The sequence below is a fragment of the Zingiber officinale genome, chromosome 3B (assembly GCF_018446385.1).
Source record: "Zingiber officinale cultivar Zhangliang chromosome 3B, Zo_v1.1, whole genome shotgun sequence".
NCBI lineage: Eukaryota > Viridiplantae > Streptophyta > Magnoliopsida > Zingiberales > Zingiberaceae > Zingiber > Zingiber officinale.
The window spans coordinates 95,754,530-95,770,518 of NC_055991.1; the positions used below are offsets into that span (position 1 = coordinate 95,754,530).

Here is a 15,989-nt window from a genome sequence, read left to right on the forward strand (position 1 = left end):
CCTCTCCAAGGATCCATCTGAATTGTATTTCACAGTAAATACCCACTTACAACCAACAACTGTCTTCCCATTAGGAAAATCCACTTTCTCCCAAGTAGAGTTCTTCACCAAAGCCTTCATCTCTTCAAGAATAGTTTCTCTCCACTCAGGAACATTCAGGGCTTCCTGGATGCTGTTAGGAATGGATACACTAGACAATTGTGAAATAAATATACAACAGGAAGGTGAAATATTTTCATACGACACAAAGTTTGACAGGGGATATTTTGTACAAGATCTAACACCTTTCCTAAGAGCAATGGGAAGATCCAGTTGACTAGAAAACTCAAGATTACCTGGAAGATTGGGTCCTTGTGAATCATGAATTTCATGATTGAACCTCTGATTGGATTCTTGAGGATGCTGGGAACTAGGGCCTTCCTTCTTCTTTGAATAGACCAGACCTTTATATCGTTTCCCATCCATTTCTGCTATTTCATATTGTTTATTTTGAGATGGCATTATCACAGAGTGTTCTTGTTTGTCGATAGACTCAATATTTTCCCCATTTTCTACCTCTTTTAGTGATAGAGTATCATTAGGAACAAGTGCAAAGGTTAAGTCAGATTTATCAACACATTCATCTTCATTAGCTTTGTTCTCCCGCTGAAGATTAGTGTTTTGGTATGAAGTTCCCTCAAGAAAAGTGACATCCATAGAACAAATATTTTTTTCGTAATTGGATCAAAGCATTTGTAACCCTTTTGATTGTTGGGGTATCCTACAAATATGCATTTATATGCTTTTGGATCAAGTTTTGATTTTCTAGGATCAAAATTATGAACAAATGCAACACTTCCAAAAATTTTTAAAGGGATGTTTGTCACTAACCGAGAATTAGGCAAGCATTCTGTGAAAACCTGGATTGGACTTCTAAACGACAAATTTCGAGTTGACATTCGATTAATCAAATAGGTTACTGTCAGAACTGCTTCTCCCCAAATATACTTAGGAACCTTAGTTGTAAAACTTTAAGGCTCTAGCAACTTCAAGGAGATGTTTGTTTTTCCTTTCAGCAATCTCATTTTGTTGGGGTGTATAATTACATGAACTTTGGTGCACAATTCCTTTCTCATCAAAAAAATTTCCCAACATATTGTTAAAGAATTTCATTCCATTATCACTTCGAAAAATTTTAATCTGAGTCTGAAAATGAGTTTGAACCATGTTATAAAAAATTTTGAACATCATTGCAGCCTCAGATTTTTCTTTTAGCAAAAAAACTCATGTGACCCTAGTATGATCGTCAATGAAAGTAATGTACCATCGTTTCCCAGAAAGAGTGGTAACCCTATAAGGACCCCAAATATCACTATGAATCATAGTACAAGGTGCTGATTTTTTGTATGGTTGAGGTTGAAAAATAGATCAATGATGTTTTGCTAATTCACAAAATTCACATGGAAAAACTGAACTCTTTATTAATAAACAGCTTGGGAACCAACAACTTTAAATATTGAAAACTAGGATGACCCAATCTATAATGCCATAACAAAATTTCACTATTATTTGGAATAGAAATAGAGTTGAAACAAGTTTTACGGTCTGACCCTTCATTAAAGAGGTAAAGTCCACCATCCTGTTTAGCATCCCCAATCATCTTCCCCAAGGTTAAATCCTGAAATTCACAATGCGAGAAACAAAAATTAGCTCTACAATTATGATCATAGGTGAATTTACTGATGGATAGAAGATTGTAGGAAAGGGTGGGAACATGTAGAACATCTTTCAATGTTATAGATTGAGAAATAGGTACTAGTCCTTTTCCTGCAACAGTAGCAAAAGAACCATCTGCAATTTTGATTTTTTGATTCCCTGCACTTGGTGTATAAGAAGAGAAATATTGCGAAATACTAGTCATATGATCAGTAGCACCTGAATCTAAGATCCAGAAGCCATTAGATTTGGTACATGCAAGGGTACCGATGGGAACAATACCTGAATCAACAAGGGCACATGAAGGATTAGAATTTCCTAAGGATTGGGACTGAAATAGTTTTTGTAAGTGCTTCATTTGTTCCTTAGTGAAGGGAAAAGATTCTGAGGAAGATTGCTGCTTTGGATCAGAATGGTTCACATGAAGGGCACGACTTTCATGTGCTCCCCCTAACTTGTTATCACTGCCCTGTTTCTTCTTTCCATATGCTGGTTTTCCATGCAACTTCCAGCAGTTTTCACGTGTGTGCCACGGTTTTCTGCAATAGTCACACCAAGGCCTTTGCTTTTCTGCACCACGAACTACAAGAGTGGACCCCTCCATTTCTGGTTTTGATTCAGGAATATTTTTTAGCATCACATATCGTCTTGCTTCTTCCCTACGTACTTCTGAGAAAACTTCTTTTAGAGGAGGTAAAGGCTTTCGTCCCAGAATACGCCCTCGAACCTCATCGAGTTCCTTGTTCAAACCAGCCAGGAACACAAATACCCAGCCTCTTTCTGTTTTATTTTTTATAGCGAGCACTATCATTTGGATTTTCCCAATCTTCTTCTTGAAACAAATCCAACTCCTGCCAAACAATCATCATTTCATTATAATAAGTTGTTACCTCACGATCTCCTTGCTCCATTTTCCACCGTCGAGTGTTTAATTCGAACAATTGAGAATGATTGTCCAAATCTGAATATGTTTCTCTAACAGCTTCCCACACATCTCGAGCTGTGGGTAGAAATATAAATGGCTTTCCAATCACAGGATCCATAGAGTTTATTAACCAAGCAGTGACCATAGAATTTTGAGACCGTCACTGCTCGAATCTTGGATCCTTTGTGGTTGGAGGTTTGATTTCACCATTGAGATACCAAGTTTTCCTTTGCCGTCTATTGCCAATCGTACTGTCTGAGACCACTCAAGATAATTTTTTCCATTCAGTTTATGAAGAGTAATCTGGAGAGATCCAGTAGAGTTGTCAGGAAGAAAACCCGCCATCGGTTGAGCATTTGCTTGGGCTTTTGCCCCCAAAGGCATCATCTCCCAACATCCGAAGATGTTGGACCAGAGCCAACCATGGCTGCCTTGAAATTCATCCTTACATCCTATTGCTCTGATACCATGTGGAATTGGATGAAGAGAAAAAGAACTTAAATCTTTTTCATTATTTTATAATTTACAAGAAGTCCAACTTAAATAGGAGGATGCAAGAGACATTAGAAAGAAAGATTACAAACAAAAGGAAAATAAAAATCTCTCTTAATTACAAATTTAATTCCTTTCCTTCTGTGTCAATCTCTATTAATCACAGATTTAATTCCTTTCCTTCTATGTCAATCTCTCTTAATTATCAAATTAAATCAGATTGGAATATTCTTTAATGTTGTCAAATCAAATCAGAATATTCCTTAATAATGTCAACAGATCAACCAAACAAAATGATTTGACATTAGTAGGAATTAGGAAGGAAAGCGTTTACACTAATAATTTACCCACCTTCTCATTCTAGTGTCTTTTGACACAACAAGAGAAAATAGTTGTGGCACAAGAGACTAGGTCACACTCACTTAAGATATATATTTGACAATAGGTAAGAAAGATTTAGTTAAGGGACTACCTAGGCTAGTTAAACCTAAATATAATATTTGTGATGCATGTCAAGAAAACAAATTAACAAGATCAACTCACAAACCAATCAACTCAAGTCGACTTCATTTGTTTTAGAAATTCTTCACATACACTTTTTTGAAAGTAATAGAATTAAATCTATAAATAGAAATAAATAGTGCTTAGTAATAGTGGATGATTACTCTAGGTACACTTTGGTGTTTCTCTTAAAGCACAAGGATGTAACATTAGATAAGTTAATCCAATTTTCTAAATTAATTGAAAATGAAAAAGAATACTAAAATTAAAAGAATTAAAAGCGACCACGGAGATGAATTTGACAACCATAGGTTTAATAAAGTCTGCTTAGAAAATGGATACAAACACGAGTTTTCTTACCCAAGAAGCGACTGGAATTATGTTAAACAAATACAACTTACCCGACCACTTTTAGGCTCAAGTACATACAAATGGAACACTTTTAAATAAATACCAATTTACAACTCCTTCAATTAAATACTTGTCTTTGGATCTAAAATTTATATCTTAAATACTTAGGGTCATTTAACTAAATTCTCAAACAAGACAGACGATGGAATATTTTTAGGATACTCAACAAATAGTAGAGATTATAGAATATATAATAAAAGGACCCTAAAAATAGAAGAAACATCAAATGTAATCTTTAATGAACATAATCCAAGAAAAACTCAATTAAGTCAAGACATCAACATAAATTTTGAAAAAAAAAACAACTTTAGAAAGCAACAATTTAGGGAGAGCTAGAAACAACTTCAATAAAGATCGACTTAGCAAAATCAAACTTTAAGCTCAAGTGAACTACAAAATACTAGGACACAGAGTTACCATCTAATCAACCACTTGAACAAATTATAGAAGACTCAAGTCAAGAGTAAGAACTAGGTTATCCTACCGTAATTATGCCAAATAGCACTAATCTCTAAACTTGAACCTAAGTTTTTAGACAAAGCATTGTTGAACTGACTGGGTGATAGCATTGCAAGCATGGGCGGAGCTTACATTGGCCTAGTGAGAAAATAAATTTTTTTATTAGTTCCCACCCTTTGCCCCAGGAGAACTTTTTTATATTAATTCAAATCCATCTTTGAGAGTTGCCGGCAGCCGGCATAAAGAAACAATTAAAAACCGTTCCGGCATCCTTTGTGCAACTGAAACCTTACTAAGGTTAATTTTCGTTTTCCTTTTTTTTTGGTAGTGTCGTTATTTAGATTTTGAGCCAATAGTATATGATGCTTTAGAATTTTGGTTTTTATTTACTTGAGGAATGAAATTTGGGATGAAAAGATGATTTATTTCATATGCCATAGATTCATGGCTTTAGGATTTTTAAGTTTGGATCGTTAGTTTTAAAACTTAGAAGTTATTTATTTATTTTTTATTAGCTGTTTTGGATTAGATTATGACTCGATTTAGTAATTCTATATTATTATTATTTTACCAATTTGATAGTAATTACTAATTAGAAAGCTTAAACTGGAGGTTTTGTTTTTTGCTTGCATGGACAAGTTTGGACATTTTTTTTCAAACAAATTTATTATATATATATATATATATATATATATATATATATTTATTGTTTGAAGGACATATTTGTAAAAAGGAATTATTTTACATTACACATTTGCAAAAAGGTTCATGCCAACCTTCATGCTATGAATTGCCAAAACAAAAATTTGGAGTAAGCCAATTTAGACGGTTCAATCCTTCATGATTTAAGAAATTTGGTGATTGGTTACAATATAGTATAATAAAATTAAGGACGGATTCAAGAATTAGAGTTGAGCTTTATCAACCTAACAGTTGATAATGAAACTATTGTACAAAGTTTCAAAATATGAAAACTCAAAAAGAACAATTGTAAGGTAATTATTTTATAGTACTTTATGATTATAAGATTTTATATTTTTTTGCTTTATTAATTACATTATATTGTTGTCCACTGAACCAATATCCTACTCCACCCCTCCCCTGATTGCAAGAAAAACTAGCATAGTTTGATCAAAACTAAGTATGAAGACTTAGTACCTAAACCTATCAATAAAACCATTGTTGACGCTAAATGGGTCTTTAGGAACAAGTTAATTGAAATGGGTGAAGTAGTTAGAAATAAAGCCAATGATTGAGGTTTCAATCAGGTTGCAAGGGTTGGAACAGATTTTTGAAAGAAAAATTCTGAATCATTTAATATTTTAAGTTATTTATTGTTGGTATAGTTCTTAGTTATATCCTGTCATTAAGGGCTACTTCTGTAAGTGAAATTACACTAATTTACAACCTTCAAGTAATAAAGCCTAAACCCATTGGGTGCTAACCATAACTTATACCAAGTCAATATGGATCAGTCTCAAACCAAACCCTAGAGGATGATATCAATAAAAAAACAGAATTTTGAAGATTTCGTCACTTAGTCAAGAAAAACTATTGGGTAGAAAGACAATAGAAGGTAATATACAGCATGGATAGACCAAAGCTGCTAGTGCATATACCTTATTTGACTTGATGACTTATATAATTTAATAGAAAATCATGTTGTTCTAAATCTATTGTTAAGTTCAAATGAAATGTGGTCTTTGAATATTTCAAAAAAAAAGTTCTACTATAAAATATTAACTTTTCCACACAGACGATATTTTGTGCATTTTTTTAATGTTTATAATTGCTTTATGTTTTATCTTCCTAACTTAATACAAACCAAACCAATAAATCCTGACCTAACTCTAACATCATGCCTATTATTACAAACCAAGGTAGCATAAGAAGGTTATAAATTTCACTGTCCCAATTTCATTTTTCCAAAAGTTTCCTTCTCACTTTCTTTAGATGTTAATTTTAAGAATCATACATAGCTTATTTCACAAGATTAGGAGTTCAAAATTCATATAAGCAGGAAACCAGGAATCCTAATGCTGAAGGTTGAAACAGATATTTGAATGAAAAATTCTGGATCATTTAACATTTTAACTTTTGAGACAAGCTTCCATGTATTAAGCCTTACAGGTTTGAATTTTAGAATTTTTCCAAAGAAACCTAAATCTGCAAGGAGTCTTGATCGTCAATCCACTGCTATAACTAACAATAAAAACCCTACACTGAATATAACAATGAACTATATTAAGCTTTGAAGCATCAATGTTATTCTTTGTACACTGAAGTAGTAACTGATTTCTTTCCAATAGGATTTAGGCTGACTGACCTACTTATTATTAGCATACATGAAATATGCTTTTCTTACTTCAAAGTAAACAAATGAATAATATATATGACAATTAGAAAATTGAGTCAACAATAAAATCAGGAAATAATGGAAGTTTAATAAGTATGAAAGAAAATGTTAATCTTACCAATGCCTATCATATTTTCATTGTTAATCTCCACAATGTAATCAGAGAGAGAACTGATATAAAGTGTGGTATTGACTAAACCATCCTTGGAAGTTCCAAGAGATGCTTGGAGATCCGAGGCCACAGAAAAAGATGATCCAGAGATGAAGTCATGAAATACAGGCTGAATGAGTTTTAAATTGTTCAATTTGTTATATGCCATAGGAAACAAATGAATCTTCAATATGTTCACTTCTGATCCTCTGAATGTTTTGGGTTCATCAATTGTAAAATTGTCCGACGTCATTGCTCCACTGACAAAGCTAACATGCCTATTATCAGCATGATCTTTTGCTGATAGGTTGAACTGGAAACCAACAGCAGTGGCAGGATGATTTGGGAGGTCAATGAACTGCCATGAAATATAGTAATCTCTTCGAGGAATCGGGCAGTTGTTACACTTAATAGACAGAGAAGGACCACTACTAGTATTTTGGCAATTATATTGAATATGATGGACAGACAAAGGTAAAACTCTGTAGTCAATGAAGCCAGGAGTTCCAACCAACAGGGAATCAGGGCCACGGAAATTGGAACAGCTCATGCTAGAAATTGTTGTTATGTTAAATTCCAAGTCATTAACAAAAGAAAGCAAATCCGGAGCATTTGCAGGTCTGATTTTATGCACTTCAATGTTCCTTTTTGTAATTATCTGATACAGCAACCTGTCAAAGTGATACAGTTGAGCCGCTAATATGATCACTAACAATTGTATATTTTGTATGCACAACTCAACCATGGAAGTTAAAATAGCAATCCTTTAAAACACTCAACATACACATGTTGGAGAATGAAATCCATCACTTACGCAGATAAAAGACCAAGGAACAATATCCAGCTTGCTATAGAAAATGTCCCACCCAGCTCTGTTTTCCTCTTAATAACCACCTTGTTGTCATCCTAGTAGTAGAAGAAACAAGTTGTTATTAGGAGCCAGCTCAGAAAACATCCTTTGAACAACTTCTCACTTCACTTTCTTGTGTTAAATTGCGATAAGATATACATAAGTATTGATGATTGGTTGCATACAGTATATCAAAAGCATGAATTCAAATGGTGTGCAAATATATCTTAGTCAATGATGTGGAAGAGCAAAGCTTTGAAAGACCATAACTTTTGACTCATATTGAGTCACAAGACTCATGATATATCAAATCAAAGTTTATTCAAAGTTATGCATTTGTTACCTAGTGTAACCCATAACGGCTGGTTTAAGCCCAAAAAAATTGTCATTTAAAGACTTTTTGGAGGTTTTGAAAGAGTTTAGTCCTTTATTTATCATTTGGAGATTATTTTCGTCTTTTGTAGAGTTAGGGTTTTGAGATTATTTAAACTATTTTAAGTTTTTTTTAATTGACACCAGATATCCAGTTTACGCTAACTAATCTTGGATGATCAGCCCAGTCCCACGGAAATTTTCCATAAGCCACCTAGGTAAATCAGAAAGCGCTCGTAGCTGGCGACCCATCAGCCCAGCGTTGTTAGGTCAACCACCCATTAAGGAAAATTTTAGGACAGTTGTTTTTTCATCAATAAACATTTTTGGCGTTCCTTTTCCCAAGACGACGAGTTTTGGATGATTCAGCTGAATCATCATGTCTTCAAAAGATTATTTTCGGCATTCATATTTGAATCAAAGGATTCAGTAATTTCCGCTACATCATTTTCGGCATCCAAACACTTCCCCTATTTCTACCGCTGGGGGTAATTGGGCGGTCCCATAGTTGTATCAACTGGGGTCTGTATGTGGAGATAGCTGAGGAAGAAATAGGGAAAGTGTTTGGATAAAAACCAAGCTTTGAAGGATATCGAGGAAGTGAGAAATTTAAGTCCACAGATTATTCCGAGATGTGGAATTTACCATCTGCTTTTCAACAGACTGGGGCTATGTTTATAATCCCCACAGAATTAGGCGAATTTGATGAAGTCTTTATGAGGTGGGAATTCATCACCAAAAATTTAGTATCCCTCCAAGGCTTCATAGACGCAACAAGTAAAGCAGAGTTTATTGAAAATCTACTCGGGGAAGCTAAGAAGCTAGCCTGGGTTCAATGGAGGATGTCCTTCCCAAACGAATATCAAGAGTTATTAAATAATGCAGATGGATCTGCAGGAACCCATAATATACTTTCCCAAATTCGAACAGTCTTCATGCTAGAAGATCCATATCAAGGCTCCACTGTCATTCAAGAACAAGCATACAAGGATCTGGAGCATCTATCCTGCAATAACCAAAAAGACATTATTTCCTTCCTAAATGACTATTGGAGGTTGGCCTCCAAAACAGGGAGACTATTTACTAGCCCAGAACTATCAGAAAAAATATGGGCAAAAATGCCAGGAGACTTGGGGACCAGAATTAAAAGAGCCTTTGAGGAAAAATATCAAGGAAACACTATTAGTGTCATCCCAAGGATTTTATTCTCGTACCGGTATTTAGAAAATGAGTGCAAAGATGCTGCATTCAAAAGGGCACTGAAGGACTTATCATTCTGCAGCAACATTCCTATTCCCGGGTATAACAAGAACCCAAAAAAAAAGTATGGCATAGGAAGGTCCAAAACCTATAAGGGGAAACCCCACTCATCACATGCAAGAATAGAAAAGAAGCACTTAGTCAGAAATAAGAAATGCAAGTGCTTTCTCTACGGAGAAGAAGGGCACTTCGCCAGGGATTGCCCCAATGAGAAAAAGAATGTTAAAAGAGTTGCAATGTTTGAGCAACTTAATCTCCTAGAAGACTGTGAGATAGTATCTGTCGAAGAAGGAGAAGATCAAAGCGACGCTATCTATAGCATTTTTGAAGGAGAAGATAATACTGAAGATCTTCAGCGAGGGCTAAATGCCCTAACAATGGAAAGAATTTATATGCTCCGTGAAGAAGGTAGGTCTTGGTGGATAGGACCAAGCTCAGGATACCGAGCCCAAGTACAAGTATCCCAAAAACAGTATGAATGCAAACACCTATGGGAAATTAATGAAGAAGAAGTCAAGGAATGGGAAGCTAAATATAAGAAAGCTGGAAGAAGAAGCCCTAGAGCATGACCGCCTAAGATTTGAAAAAGAAGACCTAATAAGGGAAGAATTTGAAGAATAAGACCTGAACATACTCCTGGTAGAAGAAACTCAGAAAATCCTATCACTAGAGACCCAAGAGGTAACACAATCCCCCCTCAGAAGAGCTAAAAACATGCTTTTTAATCTAAAAGTAGGAATTGAAGTCCCTGGTATCCCTTTATTTCAAGTAAATATTATCCTAGACACAGGTGCCACCACTTGTTGTCTAGATCAAAATACGATGCCGGAGGCAGCCTTAGAAGAAAACCCCTTCCTGGTTCATTTTAGTGGCATTACTTCAAAGACCACAGCAGAGAAGAAATTAAGAGGAGGCAAAATGATAATTGGGGAGAATACTTTCAGAATTCCCTACACTACACATATTCATTCCCAATGAAACTGGGGGAAAACATTCAGATGATTATTGGCTGCAACTTTATAAGAGCAATGCAAGGAGGAGTCAGAATTGAAGGCAATACGGTAACTTTTTACAAAAATCTAACCACAATAAACACTCTTCCCTTTGTATCTGCAACAACAGCAATAGAAGAACTAGACCTAGAGGAAGATGATTATATTCAAATCCAAGAACTAGTATATTATTCCATTGGGAATACGCAGCAACTTTTTCAAGAAAAATTCAGTGGTATCCTAGCAGAATTAAAAGCTCAAGGCTATATTGGTGAAGATCCTTTAAAGCACTGGAGCCAGATCCAGGTGGTATGTCAGCTAGACATTAAAAACCCAGACTTCACGATTGAAGATAGACCACTGAAGCATCTTACTCCTCGGAACAAAGAATCATTTTCAAAACATGTGAAATCACTACTTTATATTGGCGTCATTAGACCAAGTAAAAGCAGACACCGAACGACTGTAATAATTGTAAACTCTGAACCACTATAGACCCCAAGACTGGTCAGGAGATCAAGGGTAAAGAGCGGTTGATATTTAATTATCGGAGACTCAATGACATTACAAACAAAGACCAGTACAGCTTGCCAGGTATAATTAATATCCTGAAAAAGGTAAGCAGCGGTAATATATATTCAAAATTTGACTTATAGTCAGGATTTCATCAAGTGGCTATGCACTCAATTGAGTGGACTGCTTTTTGGGTTCCCGATGGCCTATATGAATGGCTTGTTATGACATTTGGTTTAAAGAATGCTTCAGCCGTATTCCAAAGAAAAATGGACAACTGTTTCAAAGGTACAGAACAATTTATTGCAGTATATATCGATGATATTCTGGTCTTTTCAGAAACAGAAGAAGAGCATGAAAAGCATCTTCGGGTGATGCTTAACATCTGCAAAAAGAATGGGCTAGTTCTCAGTCCCTCAAAAATGAAAATTGTAGTAAAGGAGATCGAGTTTCTTGGTGTATCCAGTTTAATGAAGAAGATCTCACCACCACGAAAAGCCTCAGATCATGGATCGGCATTCTGAACTATGCCAGAAATTATATCCCGAATCTGAGAAAATTACTGAGCCCTCTATACGCTAAAACTAGTAGCATTGGTGAGAAGCGTATGAATCAGCAAGACTGGGAGCTAATAAAACTGATCAAAGACAAAATACAACAACTTCCCGACCTTGAGGTACCCCCCGAAAATTGTTTTATTATATTAGAGGTTGACGGATGCATGAGCGAATGGGGTGGAGTATGCAAGTGGAAAAACCGAAGAAATGATCCAAGTTCCACAAAAAAGGTGTGCGCCTATGCCAGTGGGCAGTTTAATCCAATAAAGTCAACCATCGATGCAGAAATCCACGCAGTTATAAAGGCAATGGAAGGCTTAAAAATTTATTACTTGGATAAAAGGGAACTGATAATTCGCACCGACTGCCAAGCTATCATAAGCTTTTTCAATAAATCAACCGAGAATAAACCTTCCAGGGTTCGATGGATAGCCTTTGTGGATTATATTACTGGAAGCGGACTGGATGTGACTTTCGAACATATTGAAGGAAGAAACAATCAGTTAGCTGACTCTTTATCCAGACTAATATCTGTTATTAACTGGACAGGGTGGAAGGAAAACCAGGAGGATCAACTACAAATGATAGCATGAGCCCTCCAGGAGTTGGAAAGCAAGCCCAACCCAAAGATAGAAGCCTACCTTGGCCAAATGATACTGAAAGCTACGTCCCACTATACCAGTCAACAGTGGACGCCCTCAACAAAGCCACAAAGTCAGGACTCAACCTGGACAACCTCCATGGCACAGAAGAAAAGCTGGGCCGAATCCAAAAGATCGCAGCCCAACAAGCAATCAATGCGTTACAACACTACAAGGACATACATGCCATCAAGCTCAAAGAGTACAAACGACGAAGCACAAAAAGAAATTGGTATGGAGAATGGTTGCCAGCTGTCCAGCAACAGGACGACCAGCTGGAGCAAGCACTATGCCTTGTCAAAGACACAGCACTAAGGACTCCGTCCTTTAGCATCTAAAGCGGACGTGGTGGACCCAAAGAATCCAAAGCTTTAATAAAGAAGATATAGATTAGACATAAGAAGATGTAGATTGGCACTACCTGTCTAATCTACATCTGCTTTTTATGACACGTTGGTGCATTATTGTACTAACGGAATCTGCTTTTGTAAATTATTATAGCTTTTGAGCTGTTAAGCACTACCTCTTTGGATTGAGCCCCGGGGAGCCATCCAAAGATCCAGGGGTAGCTGTAAAGGAAAGAGAGAAGAATGTGATGGGGCTTAGAGAAGGCACCCGGTCCTTGCCTCTATTCCTATATAAACCCCTCTACTACCTCTTGCAAATTCATTCAGAAAACATTTGAGAGTTTACTTGAGGAAAATAAGGGTGCGTTTGGTTTGCCCCATTTTCATTTTCATTTTCTGAAAAACGCGCGTTTTTCGTTTTTCAGAAAATGACTTTTCCGCGTTTTTCGTTTTCTTAGAAAACGCTCTCTCATTTTCTTAAAAATGAATGTGGAAAACACAAACCAAACGCGTTTTCCATTTTCTCATAAAATAAAAACATAAAACAGCGTGGAAAACACAAACCAAACGCCCCCTAAGTGTGCTAGGAAGTGTGCTAAGAAGTGCCCTAAAAATTTCCTTTGTAAGTTTCTAAGTTCCAAGTTTCGATTAAAATCTTGTACTTGGGTCCATGAAATGAATTTAATTGAATTTGTTTCCACAATCACAACTCATTGAAATTACTGGCTATGTACTTTGATCTAAAGCTTATTGACAAGAATCAATTTTCAGAGGCGTACCTATTAGAAAGGTAAAAAAATTTGAAAGTGGTAGAAATGAAAATTAGAAGAAACAAAAAAATTATGTCTTGTTTGCATTTAAAAAAAAAAACTAAGACCGCATTGATAAATGATCATGATGAAAATCTATGAAGTTTAATCATGTCTACTATGCAAATATTTGAATCAAAGATACAAATGTAGACTTCCTACCCAAGTCCTCAAAATAAATATTGACCTTTTGTTTTGATGAATAGTGACTTTATAGCATTCTAAAGTTCTACGATATCAATAATACTCAGAGGGACACATTGTGTAAACCAAAACCTGAATAGTGAGAACCAGATTGAATTTTCCAGCCAACATATGCTAAATTGCAACATCACAAATGTTTAACCCAAAAACAAAAAATATTAAACAAGACTACACAAATTTAAAGGGAACAACAGATACTGCCTATATAAACCCCCAAGATGTCATTTCAATTCCTATAACCTAATTAGGTTAAATCCCATGTTTAAAAGTAGTTTAGGTGGCTGCATAAGCATTTCTAAAAGGACACTAGTACGATGCTATATCGCATATACTTGCCACAGTATGTCCTTAGTGGAAAGACATGAAGTGTTTAGGTTGATTAATATCAATTTTTATATTATAAATTGTTTCTCTTGATAAATATTTTATCAAGAGTTAAGCATTTTTTTTACTTAAATATTTTTTCATTCTTTAATATTGATTGTATATCTAGCCAAATCTATGATGGAATACTGCATCTACATGGGTTTACTGTATATGATCTTTAAAAATTTGGATTATATTAGCAAAACAATTCGTTAAGACATTGATGGTTCTCAAATAAGACAAGGTTTCAAGGAGCCATGATTTTTTGAATAACAAAGCTTACTCCACCAAGTTGGGATGGATTTTAAGAAGACTAAGAAGAGGAAACAGATTTGTCCCAGAACAGCTGAAACTCATAACAATTGAAAGCAAATTGGACACGTAACCACTTGAAAATCATTTTCAATATGCACTCATGAATCAGCTCTGGACCTGTAGGTTACATATTGAAAGCTTGAGAAAAGTTTGGCATCTTCCCTAGTTACAGTAGTATTATCTGAACTTTCTTCAGGTAAACAAAGAGTAAATACTCTATGGTAAGAACGCGAACAAAAGTAGATGTTATTAGATTTTTTTTTCATATTTTAGTTATTTGTTTGGCATGATTTACTAGTTATTTGTTTGGCATGATTTACTATCAAAGTAAAATGCAAGTTGGAGTTTCACATGATAGCGATCTGCTCCTAAGTTCGTGAAGATAGAGAATGTAAAAGCCATCTTTGTAATGATAATCAAGTCAAAACATTATCATACCAATTATTTTTCATACTCTATCCCAGATCTTGTCAAGTAATTAAACTAACTTCTTCACGATACCACAAAATAAAACGTTAAATTAAGATATTTGTAGAGCGGAGAAAAAACAAGACAATTTACTGACCAGCCAGTGGTTGGTGGCGTAGAACATGTCAAAGCGGCTGATCCACCAGCGGAGAAGGGACCAGAAGGACCGGCCATCGAACCTGGCGAAGCGCAGGGCGAAGCAGAAGACGAGCCATATGAGAAGGAGGACGAGGGTGGCCTCCAACAGAACAGCCTGTGATTGGGTGAAGCGTGTAATGGAATCGACGGGTAGCACCGTCGTGAGGAAGCTGGTGGACGGCGAAACTCCAGAGCTCACAACCCACTCCCCGCCCGTGTCGAACATAACACAGCTGCCGTTGACCAGGTACCGCCCAGGGTTGCACGCGCATAGCGTCTCATTGTAGCGGAACGCCTGGGCCGGGCAGGCGTCGCCACTCCCGTTGTGCTCCATCGATCTCCTCTATCCGCCTCTTCTCCTGCCCCCCTTCAATCGAGTACTGAAAGGGAATTAGGTGGATTAAATCGTAGGCATGCTTCGCTGGTGGTAGGCTCTGGGAGTCGGCATCCTTAGCGTAAAGCAAGTAAAGAGGACTCTTCGAGTCGGGTTGGAATAATATTCAAAAATCATATTTCAAACTTTTTGGTGAATTTTAATTTAAATGGATTAGAACGTTTTAACTTTTTAAAATCTACAAGTAATATATTAACTCAGTAATATATTTATTGTTAAATTATTCCTCAAAATTATTAAGCCATTATATTTTTTTTTGTATTACTAATTAAATGATTGTGGTGCGTACAAAATTCACCTCCTACTTAGACAAATGTCGTGAAGCTTCCTCCGATGTCATGAACGACCTACATGGATCAACACGCGTCAAAGAGCACTAATACTTAATATCCGATGGAAAAAACGAGAATGTAGAAAATAAAGAGGGAAGGAGCTAGAACAAATGAGATGTGGATTGCGGATTCCTCTACCATTGCCCATTTTACCTCTTTTATATGATCAATCCTTTTGGGTCGTACTGATGGTTATTATAAGATCGTGGTTGTGGCTGTGGCTGTGGCTGTGGCTGTGGTTAGAGAGGATAAATAAGCGCTTCAATTTCGTTTTAGTCATTCTGATTTGAGTTACCACAGTAAAACATAAAGACAAATAAACAACTCAAAACAAACATAAGGACACAAGCTTTTCACATGGTTCAGAATCCCCATCGATTTCTACGCCGGCCTATATAATTCATAAGGTGGATTACTTTTACAATGTCATTATCTTTTTTT

The 15,989-nt window shown here is 35.9% G+C and overlaps 1 protein-coding gene across 4 annotated transcripts in view; it reads right to left on the minus strand.

Moving 5' to 3' along the window:
• The window catches only part of LOC121967135, a 78,536-nt gene extending 63,248 nt beyond the window's left edge, over nt 1–15,288 (minus strand). For 3 of the 4 annotated variants that reach the window (XR_006107652.1, XR_006107651.1, XM_042517178.1), the window contains exons 1-3: nt 14,782–15,287; nt 7,805–7,896; nt 6,958–7,661 (exon numbers count right to left, since the gene is read on the minus strand). Coding sequence is in view for 1 of the 4 variants with exons in the window: in XM_042517178.1 (XP_042373112.1) it covers nt 6,958–7,661; nt 7,805–7,896; nt 14,782–15,156 (1,171 nt within the window). In the remaining 3 variants the exon portion in view is untranslated. Of the gene's footprint in view, nt 1–1,589; nt 1,658–6,957; nt 7,662–7,804; nt 7,897–14,781 lie in introns of all 4 variants that reach the window. The other variant, XR_006107653.1, reaches the window with a different exon arrangement.
• Nucleotides 15,289–15,989: the final 701 nt, after the last annotated feature.